The sequence below is a fragment of the Aulonocara stuartgranti genome, assembly GCF_965226115.1.
Source record: "Aulonocara stuartgranti genome assembly, chromosome: 2".
NCBI lineage: Eukaryota > Metazoa > Chordata > Actinopteri > Cichliformes > Cichlidae > Aulonocara > Aulonocara stuartgranti.
This window is the reverse complement of record NC_138940.1, coordinates 28039286-28054528: the sequence shown is the minus strand read 5'-3', so window position 1 is coordinate 28054528 and position 15243 is coordinate 28039286. Positions and strand designations below refer to the sequence as shown.

General features: G+C 38.6%; 2 protein-coding genes across 2 annotated transcripts; one reads left to right on the top strand and one right to left on the bottom strand.

Moving 5' to 3' along the window:
• Positions 1–5529: 5529 nt before the first annotated feature.
• irg1l (immunoresponsive gene 1, like) lies at positions 5530–12583 on the bottom strand. The gene is made up of 7 exons (XM_082545052.1): positions 12533–12583; positions 9382–9500; positions 8838–8892; positions 8507–8694; positions 8118–8210; positions 7363–7568; positions 5530–6834 (listed from the first exon to the last, which is right to left on the bottom strand). The coding sequence occupies exons 2-7, from the start codon at positions 9397–9399 to the stop codon at positions 5907–5909; spliced, it is 1488 nt and encodes a 495-aa protein (XP_082401178.1). The 5' UTR covers positions 9400–9500; positions 12533–12583; the 3' UTR covers positions 5530–5906.
• LOC309713413 (uncharacterized protein) lies at positions 9608–14478 on the top strand. The gene is made up of 11 exons (XM_082545038.1): positions 9608–9829; positions 10495–10669; positions 10754–12250; positions 12332–12424; positions 12519–12623; positions 12757–12866; positions 12950–13141; positions 13235–13397; positions 13485–13650; positions 13827–13921; positions 14003–14478. The coding sequence occupies exons 2-11, from the start codon at positions 10513–10515 to the stop codon at positions 14086–14088; spliced, it is 2664 nt and encodes an 887-aa protein (XP_082401164.1). The 5' UTR covers positions 9608–9829; positions 10495–10512; the 3' UTR covers positions 14089–14478.
• The last annotated feature ends 765 nt before the right edge of the window (positions 14479–15243 follow it).

Sequence of the window (15243 nt, the reverse complement as noted above, 5' to 3'; positions counted from 1 at the left end):
CAATGTCCCATTTAAACATGGCATATGAGCTACAGTTATGGCCAAGAGTTTTGGCAGTGGCACAAAGTACATCATGCACTTTGCCTCTTTAGCTTTTGTTTAGATTATTATTATTTTTTTTTTTTTACACGTTTCTATGATTTAGTGAAGAACAATCACAAGGACGTTATAAGTTAAAAAAAAAAAACTTTATTAACAAATAAATACAAATTCAGTTCTGGTAGTGGTGCCACAGCTATTATCATCTTTTATATTCTCATTTTTTCCCCCATTCAAAGCATTTAAACGTGTGATTTCTTTTCATGTTTGTAACAAGACACTACAGATGACACTACAGTTGCTGCAACCCAAAACTGCACACCAGTAATTCACGCTTAGAGTTCATGGAGTAGTAAATATACAAGGGCTGTGTTACATTTCAGTTTTACAGGGAAGTTTGCCTTTAGTTATAGTAATTCACCTTGTTCCTGAAAATCTTCTTGACTAGTGACGTTTGCTTTTATTGTCTTCCACTGATTTTTAAACCTTTAGCATGAATGCTCATTGTTCTAGTTTTTTTGTTTTGTTGTCAAGGAAAAGGCCCACTGATGACACAGATAACCCACTTGTAAACACCCCCTCTGCTACCTGACAACAGAAGCAGTATCGATGAGCGTGGGGAGGGTTGATGTTGCATCACCGTTATATTGTCTGTTTTGATGTGGGTGTAAAAAGTATAATAGCTAAACCTGTGGTATTTGTGCTTATTGTGTTTGAGTTCTCGGACTTGTTGATCAGTGTGTCTCAATACAAAAGAATTCATGTTGCATCATATTAAGGGTTTTCCTCATCGTAGATGATATTTTTAGCTGTAATCCTTTTCATGATGAAACAGTGTAGTGTATATGGAATTATAATGAATGATGTGTGATACAATGGAGCCTATCCCAGCTGTCATAGTGCGAGAGGTGGGGTACACCCTGGACAGGTTGCCAGTCTGTCGCAGGGCTCCTTCCTTCTATCATTTCCTTATTATTGTTATTGCTCATGTCAGTAATATTGTCTTTATAAGCGCAAGGACCAGGTATGAGGAAAAAAAACTATATTTCCCAGCACTATTTCGTGTTTTATAACATCTTTTTATGATATTTATTCCATATGATAACCCCCTCAAACACACAAATTCTCTATTAATATTTGTGTGTAGTTTTTTAACTTTGTCTGTCTTTTATCCACTTCACCAGCTAGACTGGATTGTAGTTATATAAGAATGATGCATCAACAAACTTTTTTTTTTCAGTTGCGAAAGGCCAGCACAGCAGTTAAGAATGTAACAAAGTCTATATCTGTTAATCCAAAAGTCTTTTCTATCTCACTAATAGTTCTTTTTTTTTTTTTTTGGCAATTATTTGTTTGCATCAGCACATTTTATGACCTGTACTTCAACCGATAGTGTTAGTTAAAGTACACAAGCATATTTGTTTTTATAATCAAATCAGATACTAAAACATGCATTTGGCTTTTAAATTATCTAATGGGTGCGATTAATTTATTGACAAACCAGTTAGGCTCTACTTTATTGCATTACTAGCTGGCGGACTCTTTAAGCACCTCTGGGATATGTAACACCAGAACATGTCAGACAATGCTTTTTTGCGTTTTTTGTAATTTTATTTAGACGAAAACACACAAACAGAAATACTGAAATTGTCTTCTTTGAATAACAATAGAAACAGATATATAGATTAAAACCAACAAACTTTTACACTGTTTAGCAATCCATTGATCGGAAATGCACAAAGCATTGTTAACTCTTAATACATTCTATATACAGCAGCAATACAGGAAAGCATTCGTTAGATAGAACCCACTTATGTTCCCTTTGTAATGAAACTTATTATCTCAAAATATTGATTTCTTCATGAATCAAGATAATATTAACATACATCTATATTACAAATATTAAAAATAGTGACATGGCTCAAAATGTATTTTGCTATATTTGAGCTCTGCAATATGCAAAATGTAGATTTTTCTTTCATATTTTGATTTAAATATATTTATGTGCAAGAATATTTGTGTTGTTGCTATGCTTCTGTGTTACTATAAAACAAACATATCCAGCAGTTCACATTATCAGCTCCAACGAGTGTTAGCAAACTCTCAACTTTTTTTTTTTTCAGTTGTGAAAGGCCAACACAGCAGTTAGGAATGTAAGTCTTTATCTGCCAATCTCAAAGTCTTTCCCACCTCACTAATAGTTCTTTTTGTTGGCAATTATTTGCTTGCACCAGCACATTTTTGGACACATGTTTAATCCTCACATTAATAGCTACTAAAGGGAACAAAATAGAAGAGCATTATCCAGCCTTCATCTTATAAAGCAAAAATGTTAAAAATTCTGTTGCGTGCTCACAGTTAAAGAAAGATTTACATAAATAAAACACAGTTGTCTGTCATGAAACTGTTTATCAGCGATATAAGACCCTATTGAACCGAAAAACAGAACAGACATTGTGTTTTAATGTTATTATTATAACTGAAATCAAAATGCTCTTCTTTCTGCTATACAGCAGACCACATCTGCCCATAACACTATTTATTACTTCAGTTCCTTAAATTATTACTTTTGAGCCCTTGATGATAGAGGGACATTTTTTGGAATTATTATAATTTTTAAATGGTTCATCAAATATGTTTCTTAAATATTGTGTATTAAGGTTCAAAGTTTACATTTATGTCATACCTGGATTGGTTCCTTTCAAATCCATTGCACTGGGGTACAGAGGGAAAACTGTGTCCTTGCCTTTTATGATCAGATAATACACCATCGTTTTTCAGTTTTACACAGTTATATAATTAAATGTTTCCATGTGATATAAGACCCTATTGAACCGACAACCTGTTCAGGTGTAAGTACCCCTTCTTGCTCTATGCAAGGATGCAATCCCCTCACCCCTGTAACCCTGCAATCCCAAACTGAATAGGTGAAAGAACATGGATGAATATGAATATTAATGCATAAGAGGTTGAATACCAGACAAAGGTTTATGAAATAGGGGAAACCACTGAAATTGCACCAAAGGTAATAAGTTGGTACTGTTAGCTAAGTTTAAAGATTAACTTAAAAGTGCCTTTTCTTTTCTTCTTCATTAATCTCAATTTGATTTGTTTTAATTTGTGAATTATTCATTTACGACCCAAACTCAAGTTTATTCCAGTTCATTGTGTGAGACTGAAGTGGACGCGTCATTAAACACATATAAGCTCAAGGAGCAGGAACGAGGAAACCAGCACAGCATTTCCCAGCACCATTTTGCATTTTATCACATCTTTATGTTTGCACTCCAAATAAACACACTTGAAAGACAAAACCAGCTATCAACTTTTTCTTTCACTCTGTAGATGTTCTGATGGTTTCAGTTGAAGTATATGTGCATATTTCTTCTTATAATCAAATAATCAGATACTACAACATGTATTTGAACTATCTAATGGGTGTGATTCATTTATTGACAAACCAGCAAGGCTCTACTTTATTGCATCATTAGCTAGCTGACTCTTTAAGCACCTCTGGGATATGTAACACAGAACATGTCAGACAATGCCTTTTTGCATTTTTTGTAATTTTATTTAGATGAAAACACACAAACAGAAATACTGAATTTGAAGGACAATAGAAACAGATTTAAAGATTTAAAGATTAAAAGCAACAACCTTTTAGGCTGTTTAGGAATCCATTGTTTGGAAAACCACAAAGCATTGTTAACTCTTAATACATTCTATATACAGCAGCAATACAGGAAAGCATTCGTTAGATAGAACCCACTTATGTTCCCTTTGTAATGAAACTTATTATCTCAAAATATTGATTTCTTCATGAATCAAGATAATATTAACATACATCTATATTACAAATATTAAAAATAGTGACATGGCTCAAAATGTATTTTGCTATATTTGAGCTCTGCAATATGCAAAATGTAGATTTTTCTTTCATATTTTGATTTAAATATATTTATGTGCAAGAATATTTGTGTTGTTGCTATGCTTCTGTGTTACTATAAAACAAACGTATCCAGCAGTTCACAATATCAGCTCCAACGAGTGTTAGCAAACTCTCAACTTTTTTTTTTTTTTCAGTTGTGAAAGGCCAACACAGCAGTTAGGAATGTAAGTCTTTATCTGCCAATCTCAAAGTCTTTCCCACCTCACTAATAGTTCTTTTTGTTGGCAATTATTTGCTTGCATCAGCACATTTTTGGACACATGTTTAGACCTCACATTAATAGCTACTAAAGGGAAAAAATAGCTACTAAAGGTAACAAAATAGAAGAGCATTATCCAGCCTTCATCTTATAAAGCAAAAATGTTAAAAATTCTGTTGCGTACCCACAGTTAAAGAAAAATTTACATAAATAAAACACAGTTGTCTGTCATGAAACTGTTTATCAGCGATATAAGACCCTATTGAACCGAAAAACAGAACAGACATTGTGTTTTAATGTTATTATTATAACTGAAATCAAAATGCTCTTCTTTCTGCTATACAGCAGACCACATCTGCCCATAACACTATTTATTACTTCAGTTCCTTAAATTATTGCTTTTGAGCCCTTGATGATAGAGGGACATTTTTTTGGAATTATTGTAATTTTTAAATGGTTCATCAAATATGTTTCTTAAAGATTGTGTATTAAGGTTAAAAGTTACATTTATGTCATACCTGGATTGGTTCCTTTCAAATCCATTGCACTGGGGTACAGAGGGAAAATGACAAAAACTGTGTCTTTATCAAATACTTATTAAAGACATACCTTTTATGATCAGATAATACACCATAGTTTTCCAGTTTTACACAGTTATATAGTTAAATGTTTCCATGTGAAATAAGACACTTAATGAACTGACAACCTGTACAGGTATCCCTTCTTGCCCTATGATAGATAGGTGGGACCCCCCCCCCCAACACAACCCTGAACTGGATAAGTGAAAGAGAATGGATGAATAAATGAATAAGAGGTTGAATAAGAGACAAAGGTTTATGAGATCGGGGAAACCACTGAAATTGCACCAAATGTTATTCATTAACAAGCCAAACACAGACACATTTGTCTATTCCAGTTCACTGTGTAAGACTGAAGTGGACACATCACACACATAAGCTCAAGGAGCAGGAACGAGGAAACCAGCCTACATTTCCCAGCACCATTTTGCATTTTATCATATCTTTATGTTTGCACTCCAAATAAACACACTTGAAAGACAAAACCAGCTATCAACTTTTTCTTTCACTCTGTAGATGTTCTGATGGTTTCATTTGAAGTATATGTGCATATTTCTTCTTATAATCAAATCAGATACTACGACATGTATTTGAACTATCTAATGGGTGTGATTCATTTATTGACAAACCAGCAAGGCTCTACTTTATTGCATCATTAGCTAGCTGACTCTTTAAGCACCTCTGGAATATGTAACACAGAACATGTCAGACAATGCCTTTTTGCGTTTTTTGTAATTTTATTTATTTAGATGAAAACACACAAATAGAAATACTGAAATTGTCTTCTTTGAATGACAATAGAAGCAGACATATAGATTAAAAGCAACAATCTTTTACCCCGTTTAGGAATCCATTGTTTGGAAAAGCACAACTCTTAATGCATTGTATATACAGCAGCAATACTGGAAAGCATTCAATATATAGAATCCACCTAATGTTCCCTTTGTAATGCAACTTCTTATCTCAAAATACAGATTTTTTTCATGAACCGAGATAATAACAATATATGTCTATATTACAATATTAAAATTGTCAGATGGCTCAACATGTAGATTTTTTCATATTTTGATTTGAATATTTTTATGTGCAAGAATATTTGTGTTGCTGTTAGGCTACTGTGTAACTCCAACAAAACCAAAGTCTATTGCAGTTGTGAGAGAAGGTTCCTGCAGTCCCTGAGCTGGTCCAGGTCCTCCACCACTTCAATCAGCCGCTCGACCTTCTCTGAGGGAAGCACCACCTCTGCGTTGCTCCTGAACTTCTTCCTCAGGCTGTCGTTGGACAGTGGATTGCGCCAGTGACCGTAGAAGGTGTTGCAGCGTCCCTTCACAGTGTCGCCCCCAACCAGGGTTAGCTGGACTTCACCGTACATGCGGTTGAAATTAGCGGGGTTGTCATTGGGATGCTCCAGGCGAACACGGCTCAGCAGAGCGTGCAGGTCAGGGCGGTTTATGGCAGCGGGGGTGAAGGACTGCACAGTCACTTCTCCATCCAGGAGAGCAGTGCAAGCATTGAACTGGAAGGAGTGGCGTGCCTCGTGCTCAGACTCTGGAAAAGGTCTGTTTATGTACTTCGATTTGGGGACTCTGAGCAGGATGTCCTCCACCTGAGCTGGGGAGACAGTGCCAGGGCCAACTCCAACGAGAATCTTATGGACTGAGGCTGCAGCATCTGCCACCCAGTGCATCCCCAGATGAGCAGGGAAGCGTTTGAAGCCTATGTCCTGTTCCTCCAGCAGGAACATATGGCTGTCATTACCGGGCGATTGTAAAGGCTGTGGTACATAATCTTCATAAAAAGCACTGAAGCCGGCTACCCCTGCAACAGCATCTAGGACCAAAGGACTTGCCTCTAAGCCTCTGGAGGCCAGCAGAGCTGCTTCTAGGCCCAAACGGGAGGCATTGCCAATGTGGAGGGGTTTGGACTGAGTGGCAGCATTAGCCATTGGGGCTCCTGCTAGAGAAGCAGCTATAGCCAATGCATGACTGCTCTGGATGGGGTCCAGAGATAAGAGGCGTGCACACGCAGCAGCACTTCCCATGGTGCCTACCACACTAGGAGGGTGGAACCTGTTGGGAAATTCATCAGAAAGAAACAGAAACGTTGGTTAGATGTTTTTAAATTTTAAATGGGTGCTACATATCGTAATGGTCATAATAGAGCTCCTGTGTGAAAGCTTGTTTTTCCAAACAGCCTCTCACTTGTGTAACTCAGCTCATTTCATGAGTGGTAAGAGGTTTTTAGTGATTTTAGTCATCAACAAGCACATAATGTGGTGACACATTTGAGGGTGTAAGCACATGGCAAAAAGAGTCCTCTGTCATATTCTGCTCCACATGGCTAAGCAGTGCTAAAACTACACACAGAGTCTCAGCTGTCCCCGCATGAGCATGAAAAGACGCCTTTTAGAGCTTGTTGACACAATTCATAGAGCGTGCATTACACCTCCGCAGCCTGCTTGGAAATTGCAGGGTAGAGATCAGCAGAGCCAGAGTCATTTATGCAGAATCGTCAATGAGAAACTAACCTAATATCAATGATGCAATCAGTTAAGGGTAGCATACTGTAATGTAGCTATAGAGCTCTAAAGCACTCACCTCTTGGGGATATTGTGGGCCTCATTAGAGAACCTCAGTAGTCGGCCTTGAATCTCAATGCCAACATTGAAAGCCAGTAAGAAGTCCAGGCCACTGGGCTTATTGTTAGCTGGCATCATGTCACTGAGAGCTAACACAGCAGGAAGGACAGCTCCGGAGGGGTGAGTGGCAGGGTGCCACGTATCATCAAAGTCCATGGAGTGAGTCTGAACCAAAAAGATTTTAATGATCAAATGATAGGACATCAAAGCCCAGCACAGCATTAGTTTAATGTTAAAATTAATTAGATGGCTACTGATACATTTCCTGAGCTGATGGCAAAAACAGGTGCTTGCTGTTAGAGATATGACCCAGTACCAAGCATCGTGTTTGTGCTTAAATGATGTAATTTAGCTCTCTACACCCAAATTATTATTTTTAGTGCGCATACTCTTCCTGGCTAAACTCAGTCACAGGCGGTTTTTCATTAGAAAATCCTCTCACTTTACAATCTTTTACTGTCTGAGACTAACACAGGCTATAGAAATGAGCTTGGCACCCTGATGGCATCTTTAAAAAGCAATGTTTGCAGATGTCCTGATGTAATGATGGAAATTTTTGGGATTTTCCACCAAGTCCTGCTTTTGTTTACCGTCCAGGATTGGACCAAAAACTGAGCTCACACACAGGCAACTTTTTAGGAGTGGTACGGGTTTCTGTGCACGTGAAATTGTCTGGTGCATGCTGACACATCTGTTCCACTTATTCATACTCACCGCCACTCCGTTGACAAAAGCTGCCAGTATCGGGGAGAGTCTGATGCCCCTGTGTCCATACACAGAGCTGGTGTCACCAGGAGCGTACATGTTCTGAGGGGAAGCGACGGAGACAGGTAAGCACAATGCAACATTTGACACTCTCAGTGTACACAGTCACACACACAAACACACACAAACTAAACGTTTAAAAGCTTTAAATAACGATGGGACCTCAACAGGTTTCTTTGTAAGTTATATGACAAACACCTAAACTAAAAAAATCATCAGAAAGAAAATAAAAAATAATAAAATAAAAGGTGAGGCTTCTGCTTTCACCTGTCTCACTGCCTTATAGGGGGGAAACATTAATAAGAAACCTTTATTTTTAATCCCTTTCCCCAACTCACCTGGCAGTGCTGGAGGGCCAGTTCAAACACATCTGTTGTGCTTCCGATCAGCCCAACTCCAATGCTGTCCAGCACCATTCTTTTACTGCGGTGCAGCACTACAGGGGATAGATGCTGGGGCTTAATTTCACTGATAAACTTCCCAAAACTGGCTGTGACTGTGTCCTCGGGCGCTGGCTGCTTCAAGACTGCAGAGAGGAATGAATGAATGAAAGAAGAATGCAATGGGGGGGGAAAAAAAACACGGTCTGGACTAAGCAAAAGGAAAATGTGAAACAGAGAAATATGTTTCCTGGTGAACTGACAGAATGAAACACAACAAAGGTTTTACCTTCCACTGCAGATTTATGAATTGCTCTGGCAGCCCACACAGGTCTAATGGCTTTCTACAGGACAAAGAGCGCAGAATATTATTAGCAAAACCCATGCTGAAATTAACACGCATTGTACTTTCTTTTTAAAACATCTCAGATCTATTACACGCTCTAGAGACAGTTATTTTCTACTCTGGCTTTGTTAAAGTCTCAGTGGACATCGGCATTACTGCAATGAGTAGAACTCAGCCCGTGTGACTTTTTTTTTGAGCTGTTGTGCTGACACGATGCTGCTGTAACAGGTGTAAGACAGCATGACTAACCTGCTGAAAATTTACCAAGAGCTCATTTAAGTATCACTCTGCTGTCTACTCAGAGAAACAACTACTCACTGCAAAAATATGACATTAGGATTTATGTTTTTCTTATTTACTAGACTGAATTAAGTCTGCCAGACAATTTTAAATTAAGACTTAACTTAATTAAATTAAGTTGATTGGACTTATGACTATAATGTTTTCTACTAAAAATAGTAATACAAAAATAACTTTTAACTTTTACCTTTACAGTTGAAATCATGGTTCCAGTCTGGTGTTTCTGTCAAGTTGACTGTCCTTCTTTCTCTTTCTTCTCAATGCAGCAGTTTTACCAGCAGCACTTTGTCAGGGATGCTGATGCTTCTAAGTGTGAGACGATACCTGCCTTATATAGTCTAATCTTATACCTGACTCAAAGGAACAGGGAAGGGCATATCCATAACAAAGACTTATCATTAAAAAAAGGAATTTCCACTGTGGGCAACGTCTTCAACGTCACCATCGTCACAGCAGGAGGAGGAGGAAAGGTTTACTTTACTGTCACAGTGCAAAGATGATGTCACATCTAAGGGCTTTGGGACAGGGGAAATTACAGCAACTCCTCCTACATGTAGCAAAGCCTTATTTATGTCAAACTGTCATTCCTGCTTCAGAAGAGTTTGCCTGTTCATCTTTCTAAGATTCTCTGCCAGGTATGACTTTATTTTCACTTTCTTTATTACTTTATTATTTAGAGGAGCATGTAACCCAGCTACAACTTAAAAAGCTGTACTGATTAAGATGACGTTTTTACATGAGCTAAATAGCTTTACTTGGTAACCATTTAAAGTTAAATATGAGCAAAATCACACTATCTAATTGATCTAACAGATCCATGTTTTCTGTTAAATATTCAGTAAATGTTTTTCATTAGATATGAATAAAATTCCCCGTTAGTGCTCAGTGACAATTTTCCAGTTACTGGAGCAGGAAAGTTAAATACGAGTTCTCTGTGTGTCTCTGCTGCCTTTAGGAGAGCTTGTAATGACAGTCCCTCAGCCTTAAATGTTTAGTGAGTTACATATTGTTTTAGCCTAACTATAGTTAATTAACAAGATGTAAGTGAAGTTGTGTGATTCAATATGCTTTGTAGTGTATTTTTGGAATATTTCTAATCATTATAATTTACTTTTCTTTCTATTTTTATAAATTATAAATGTGAAAATGACTCACTATTAATAATTATTTAGAATTTTTATTCATTTATGTGTTTTTCCACAATGTTTAAGTTGTTTTAACACTACATTACATTAGCCAGATAAAAAGAAGATTAAGACAGATTCTGAAATGCTTCGTTTGCTTCGTTGCACATCTGTAGATTGACAGCAAAAATATCATGGCAACACTAGAAGGGTTTCCTGCCAGTTTCTATGGGGAACCAGGAGTACTGGGCATGCTAGCCAATGGGATCAGTGCATTCCTTGTACTTCTGCAGAATTTCAATACAGCCCACACTGGCAAAGAAGCATATGGGGTGGAGAACATACTTGCAGGTACATATTTTTGACAATCAGCTATAATAATGTAAAAAAGAAAAAAGGAAGAGTTAGCTAAGTCATTTTTATTTTATTTAACAGGTGTTCATCTCATCCTGATTGGAGGTATATGCCAACTTATTGCCGGGCTACTTTCCTTTAGAAAATACGATCACCTGAGTGGCACTGCCTTTATTGGCTATGCTGCTCTTTGGGCTAGTTATGGGGCGACCCGAATCTACTCTGGTGTCTCTGACAATCAAACAACAAATCAGACAAGCAATTTATCTCTGTCCACTGACCTCATGACCAACATATCTCTGAATGGCTCCGCAGAGATACCAGGTGGCTATTTCTTCCTGTCCATAAAAGAGTCAGCCATTGCGGGTCTGAGCCCCTACATTTTACTGTCCTTTCTCCTGGCATTTTGCTCTGCCACAGTCAACTACATCATGCCTTTTGTTTTTGGGGCCATCACTGCCACTTTAATCTTTGAAGCAGTGGGTATAGTAGCAAGCTCCTGGGCTCTCATAGTATCCGGGGTCCTGGAGTTGCTCATTTTGATCTTTGCCATCTACGGTTCAGCTGTACTGCTCCTCAAAGGTTTGACCCAACGTCTAGCCCTCAAAGGCTTTGGGACCCCCCTCTTTAATGTTCTTCTCTTAGGAATCGGAAACTCAGCAAGTGCCCAGAGCATTGGCCAAGAGAAGAAGAAAAACACCAAATATGCTGAACCCATGGCGTTGGGTTTCTTCTGTGACTCTGTAGCTCCTTTCATCTTTGCTTTCTACAGCTTCGGGTACATGAAGTCATTTGGTTTAGGAGCTGCCTGGGTCTCAATCATCTCATTCGCCCAATTGTTCTCTAGCTACTATGCCCATCTGCGCCAAGACTGCTACCACACTACAAAGTTTGGATTTCATGCCACATATTGGCTGATTAAGGCTTGGAGTGAGTTTGTGGCGTCTACTCTGATCGGAAATAAGAGCGAAGTAGGCTCTGCTAGAGAAGCAATGGTGGGAAACTGGTTCTTTGTGGTGGCAGGCTTGATTCTGTGTGTGGGAAGTCTGAATATGGACATCCTAGAACTGATCCACAACATGCTTTTTGTCCTAATCACAGTTTCAACAGTACCCCAGATTCCACTTGAGGGTTACTACATCTTCTTTGGTGTAGCTTGTGCTCTGTTTACCGCAGTCTCCATCTATGGCACCTTTGCACGTCTCATCAACAGTATAGCAGAAAAGTTACTAATCCCTGTAGGGAAGCAGCCTGTCTCCACTGCAAATATGAAGAAGGCTTTGAAGTGGGGCAAGTCCCAACAAGTAGGCAGCGAGATGGTGCCCCACACTGACCAGACCTCCGATGTTCTGTTTTACTTTTTAAATGGGGTCGCAGCTCTGTCAGCTATTCATTCTAAGTTGTCCAGTATGAATCCCACGTTCCTTCATCTGACCATCCCTTGGGTCCTGATCTCTGGAGCGATCATCCAGGCTTACGTCAGCAGGTTGCAAGTCACAGGTGGTGGTCGGTTTGGGTCAGTCATCTCGTCCATCTATGTGGGAGTATGGGCGACATGGACCTGGTTTCGATTCGCAGGTATGCCAGTACAAACACTAGTGTGGACATTTCTCTTTCTGATTTAGAAAAGATTCTTAACCCAAGTTTTTTTTTTTCTAGGTACCCTGCTTCAGCTCTCCACAGGGGCAGCTTATGCTTTCACAGCAGGAGCCATTGCCCTCCTGGTCATTAATGGTTTCCTCATGTTGATTGGTAAGATTAAAATTCCCTGTTAGTCTCAATAGAAGATTTGTTGATTGGATTATTTGTTTCAAGAAGGATTTTTTTACGTGTCTGTGTGTGTTAGCTGCCTATAAGAACCTGGTTTTGCTGCTTCTGACGACTGTGATGGAAGTTGCTCTTGTCTGTTTCCTGCTCTCCACCCTCCAGCGACTGCCATATAGGCTGGAAAGTAAGTATTGATAAAGCCTCATTTTTAAACATAGGATTCACTTTTGATTAAAAATGATATAAAATGTTATAGAGACTCTCAAGCTGATTATTTCTAAAACTGGCTTTTCTTTTTTCTTTTTTCTTTTTTACAGTTGCTATGCTTGCACTGGTGGCAATAATTTGTGTATATGGCATTCTGGCAACACTGGTGAGCGGCATCTTCTCAGAGAGACTCATACCTATGGGTCCTCCCTTACTAAAGGTAAGCAGAGATGAAACTGACTTTGTGCTCCTTCTCAAAGTCAGTTTTTTTAAACATGCCCTTTCCACTGTGTCCTGTCTTAGGAGGTAAAGAAGCAGGAAACATCGCCAGAGCTGCCATGTCCGATAGCCAGCTCACGACTAACCAGCGGTCTCTTGAAGATCGCTGGAATTCTGGAGGAAGGAGGAGTATGCGGCATTCCGACAGACACCGTGTACGCCTTAGCTGCATCCTGCAAAAATCCTCAGGCCATTGAAAAAATATACAATATTAAAGTAAGAGTCATTAAAAGATTGGCAAATTAATTCAATATTCACGTGTCTGTGATGTATAAAGCTTATTAATCTGCAATCTATAACCTGTTCCAGGACAGACCAGCCGAGAAGCCCATATGTGTTTGCATTTCTAGCGTGGAACAGCTGGTGGCAGCCAAGCCTCCTTTCAGTCCTCTGCTCTGGGAGTTTATGAGGAATGTGTATCCCGGAGGCATCAGCTGCATTGTCAAGAAAGGAGACTGGCTGTTCCAACTCGGTAAACTTTGTAGTGCAGCGTAAATATGGTGTTACTGGAATCTGTGTCATTTATCAGCACTCACCTCAGCTCAATCTGTGTGTGTAGGAGTGGGACCAGCTTATGACCGTGTTGGGACTCGGGACAGCATCATGATTCGTGTCCCTGACCACACAGTTACCGGCCACTTGTGTAATATTACTGGACCGCTTGCTATCACCTCAGCCAATCCAAGTGGAGAGGCAGACAGCACCCACCACAGCATGGTCATTGAGTAAGAGCTTGCAAACAGCTTACAAAGTAGTAGACTGATCTAACCTGTGACAGTATGTGTAACCCCCTTACAGCAAATGTTTCTGTAGGAAAGTGACAAATTATTTATTTTACGATGTGGAGTATTAGTAATAGATGATTGCTGACCGCTCATTTACCCTCCCTTTTCTGGCACAGTCGACTCGGACACAAGATCCAAGGAGTTCTCTGTGATGGAGACTCTAATGAAGTTGTTGCTTCCACTGTGGTTAACTGCTTGAAGATTGATGAAGGTGAACACAAAAGAAGTCACATAAAATTCAAATTTGGGTGTTTTATGAAGCACCATCTAACTTATCTCACTCTTTCTGCAGGCACCATCACCATTGTGAGAGAAGGCTGTGTCCCTGCAGTTAAAGTTTTCCAGATCTTTGAGCGAATAAAAAGCACAATGTTGTGATTGTTACGATTCTTTTCTTTAAGGGAGCACATGCTTGAATGGTTGCCTTCAGGATCAGCAGCTTTATCTGTCATTCTGTCTCTTTCTTTTCAATACTCTCAATGCTCTTATTCAAGCTTTTTTTATTGTAATTGTGGATGTATGGGTATATGTTACAATAAAAACTCCATCTGTACCATCTATTAGCTGTAGTAGGAACTTTATCTTGAAATTGTATGCGGATGAAGAATCTGCTGTGATACTACAGCTTCATGAAGATAACATGTCTCGGATGTGCCTCTATAAAAATTATTTATATGCTAACTACAGTTATAGTAACACACATATATGTAAAATTGTTGTTTGCCTAATAATTTTAAACCTGTATATATGTATTTAAACTATATTCTTTTCTTGGGTATGTATATGTATTTAAGTTCTTTATGTTTAATTAATTATGCTGAAATAAATAAATACATAAACTGATGTTGTCTTCATGCTGTTGTTAATATTCCATAGTCATATATTATTATATATATATTTAAAGCATTTTGACCTGTTTTTATTATTCAGCATTAAGAGAAAACAAACAGATTTTTAGAAAGATCCTTTACTGAAGCAGAGACTGAACCAATATGCACCAAGTTTTACTTCTCGATACAGAAATAGTCATGAATATAAATGAACACTTTGCAAAAGTCTTGAGCCACCCTCATTTCCTTATATTTTGCTTCCAATGAGCAAGGCTTTCCGGCCACTGTCTTTAAAGCGGTCCTAAGTGACCAGTTTTTAGTTCTCCAGGCTGTCTGAAGGTCTTCCAATGTTTTTCTTTGGACATTAGCTGCCTTTTCACTCATTTTCAGTTCAGCTCTTGTACCTGACTATGTTCAAAGGAATTACTTTTTGTCTGTGAATGAATCACTCCAGCATTTAAAAAGTCATCTAACTGGATGAACCAGTGTTGCCTCTACACATAACAGACAACTTTCCAAAGAATCCATTCTACTTTGGGCAGTTTGTTGCTAGAGTAGCAGTTGGAAATTAGTTGGAAAAACATATCATTTGCCCTCTTTTTTTTTCAGTTAAATGCTATGAAAAATGCTAATGATAACATAGCCTAGAAGGCAGGAAATTGTATCTTATGTGTCAATAAAGTGATTTCTAAAGAGCTATTAG

Bases quoted from the DNA above. Each gene is read 5' to 3' on its own strand.
- irg1l (XM_082545052.1), bottom strand. The intron at 8,211-8,506 runs GTGAGTTGGGGA...GCTTCCCCTCAG, and splicing joins TGGCCCTCCAGCACTGCCAG to AACATGTACGCTCCTGGTGA. The intron at 7,569-8,117 runs GTGAGTATGAAT...TTTTTGGTTCAG, and splicing joins CTTTTGTCAACGGAGTGGCG to ACTCACTCCATGGACTTTGA.
- LOC309713413 (XM_082545038.1), top strand. From the start codon at position 10,513: ATGGCAACACTAGAAGGGTTTCCTGCCAGTTTCTATGGGGAACCAGGA. The intron at 12,624-12,756 runs GTAAGTATTGAT...TCTTTTTTACAG, and splicing joins ACTGCCATATAGGCTGGAAA to TTGCTATGCTTGCACTGGTG. The intron at 12,867-12,949 runs GTAAGCAGAGAT...GTCCTGTCTTAG, and splicing joins TGGGTCCTCCCTTACTAAAG to GAGGTAAAGAAGCAGGAAAC.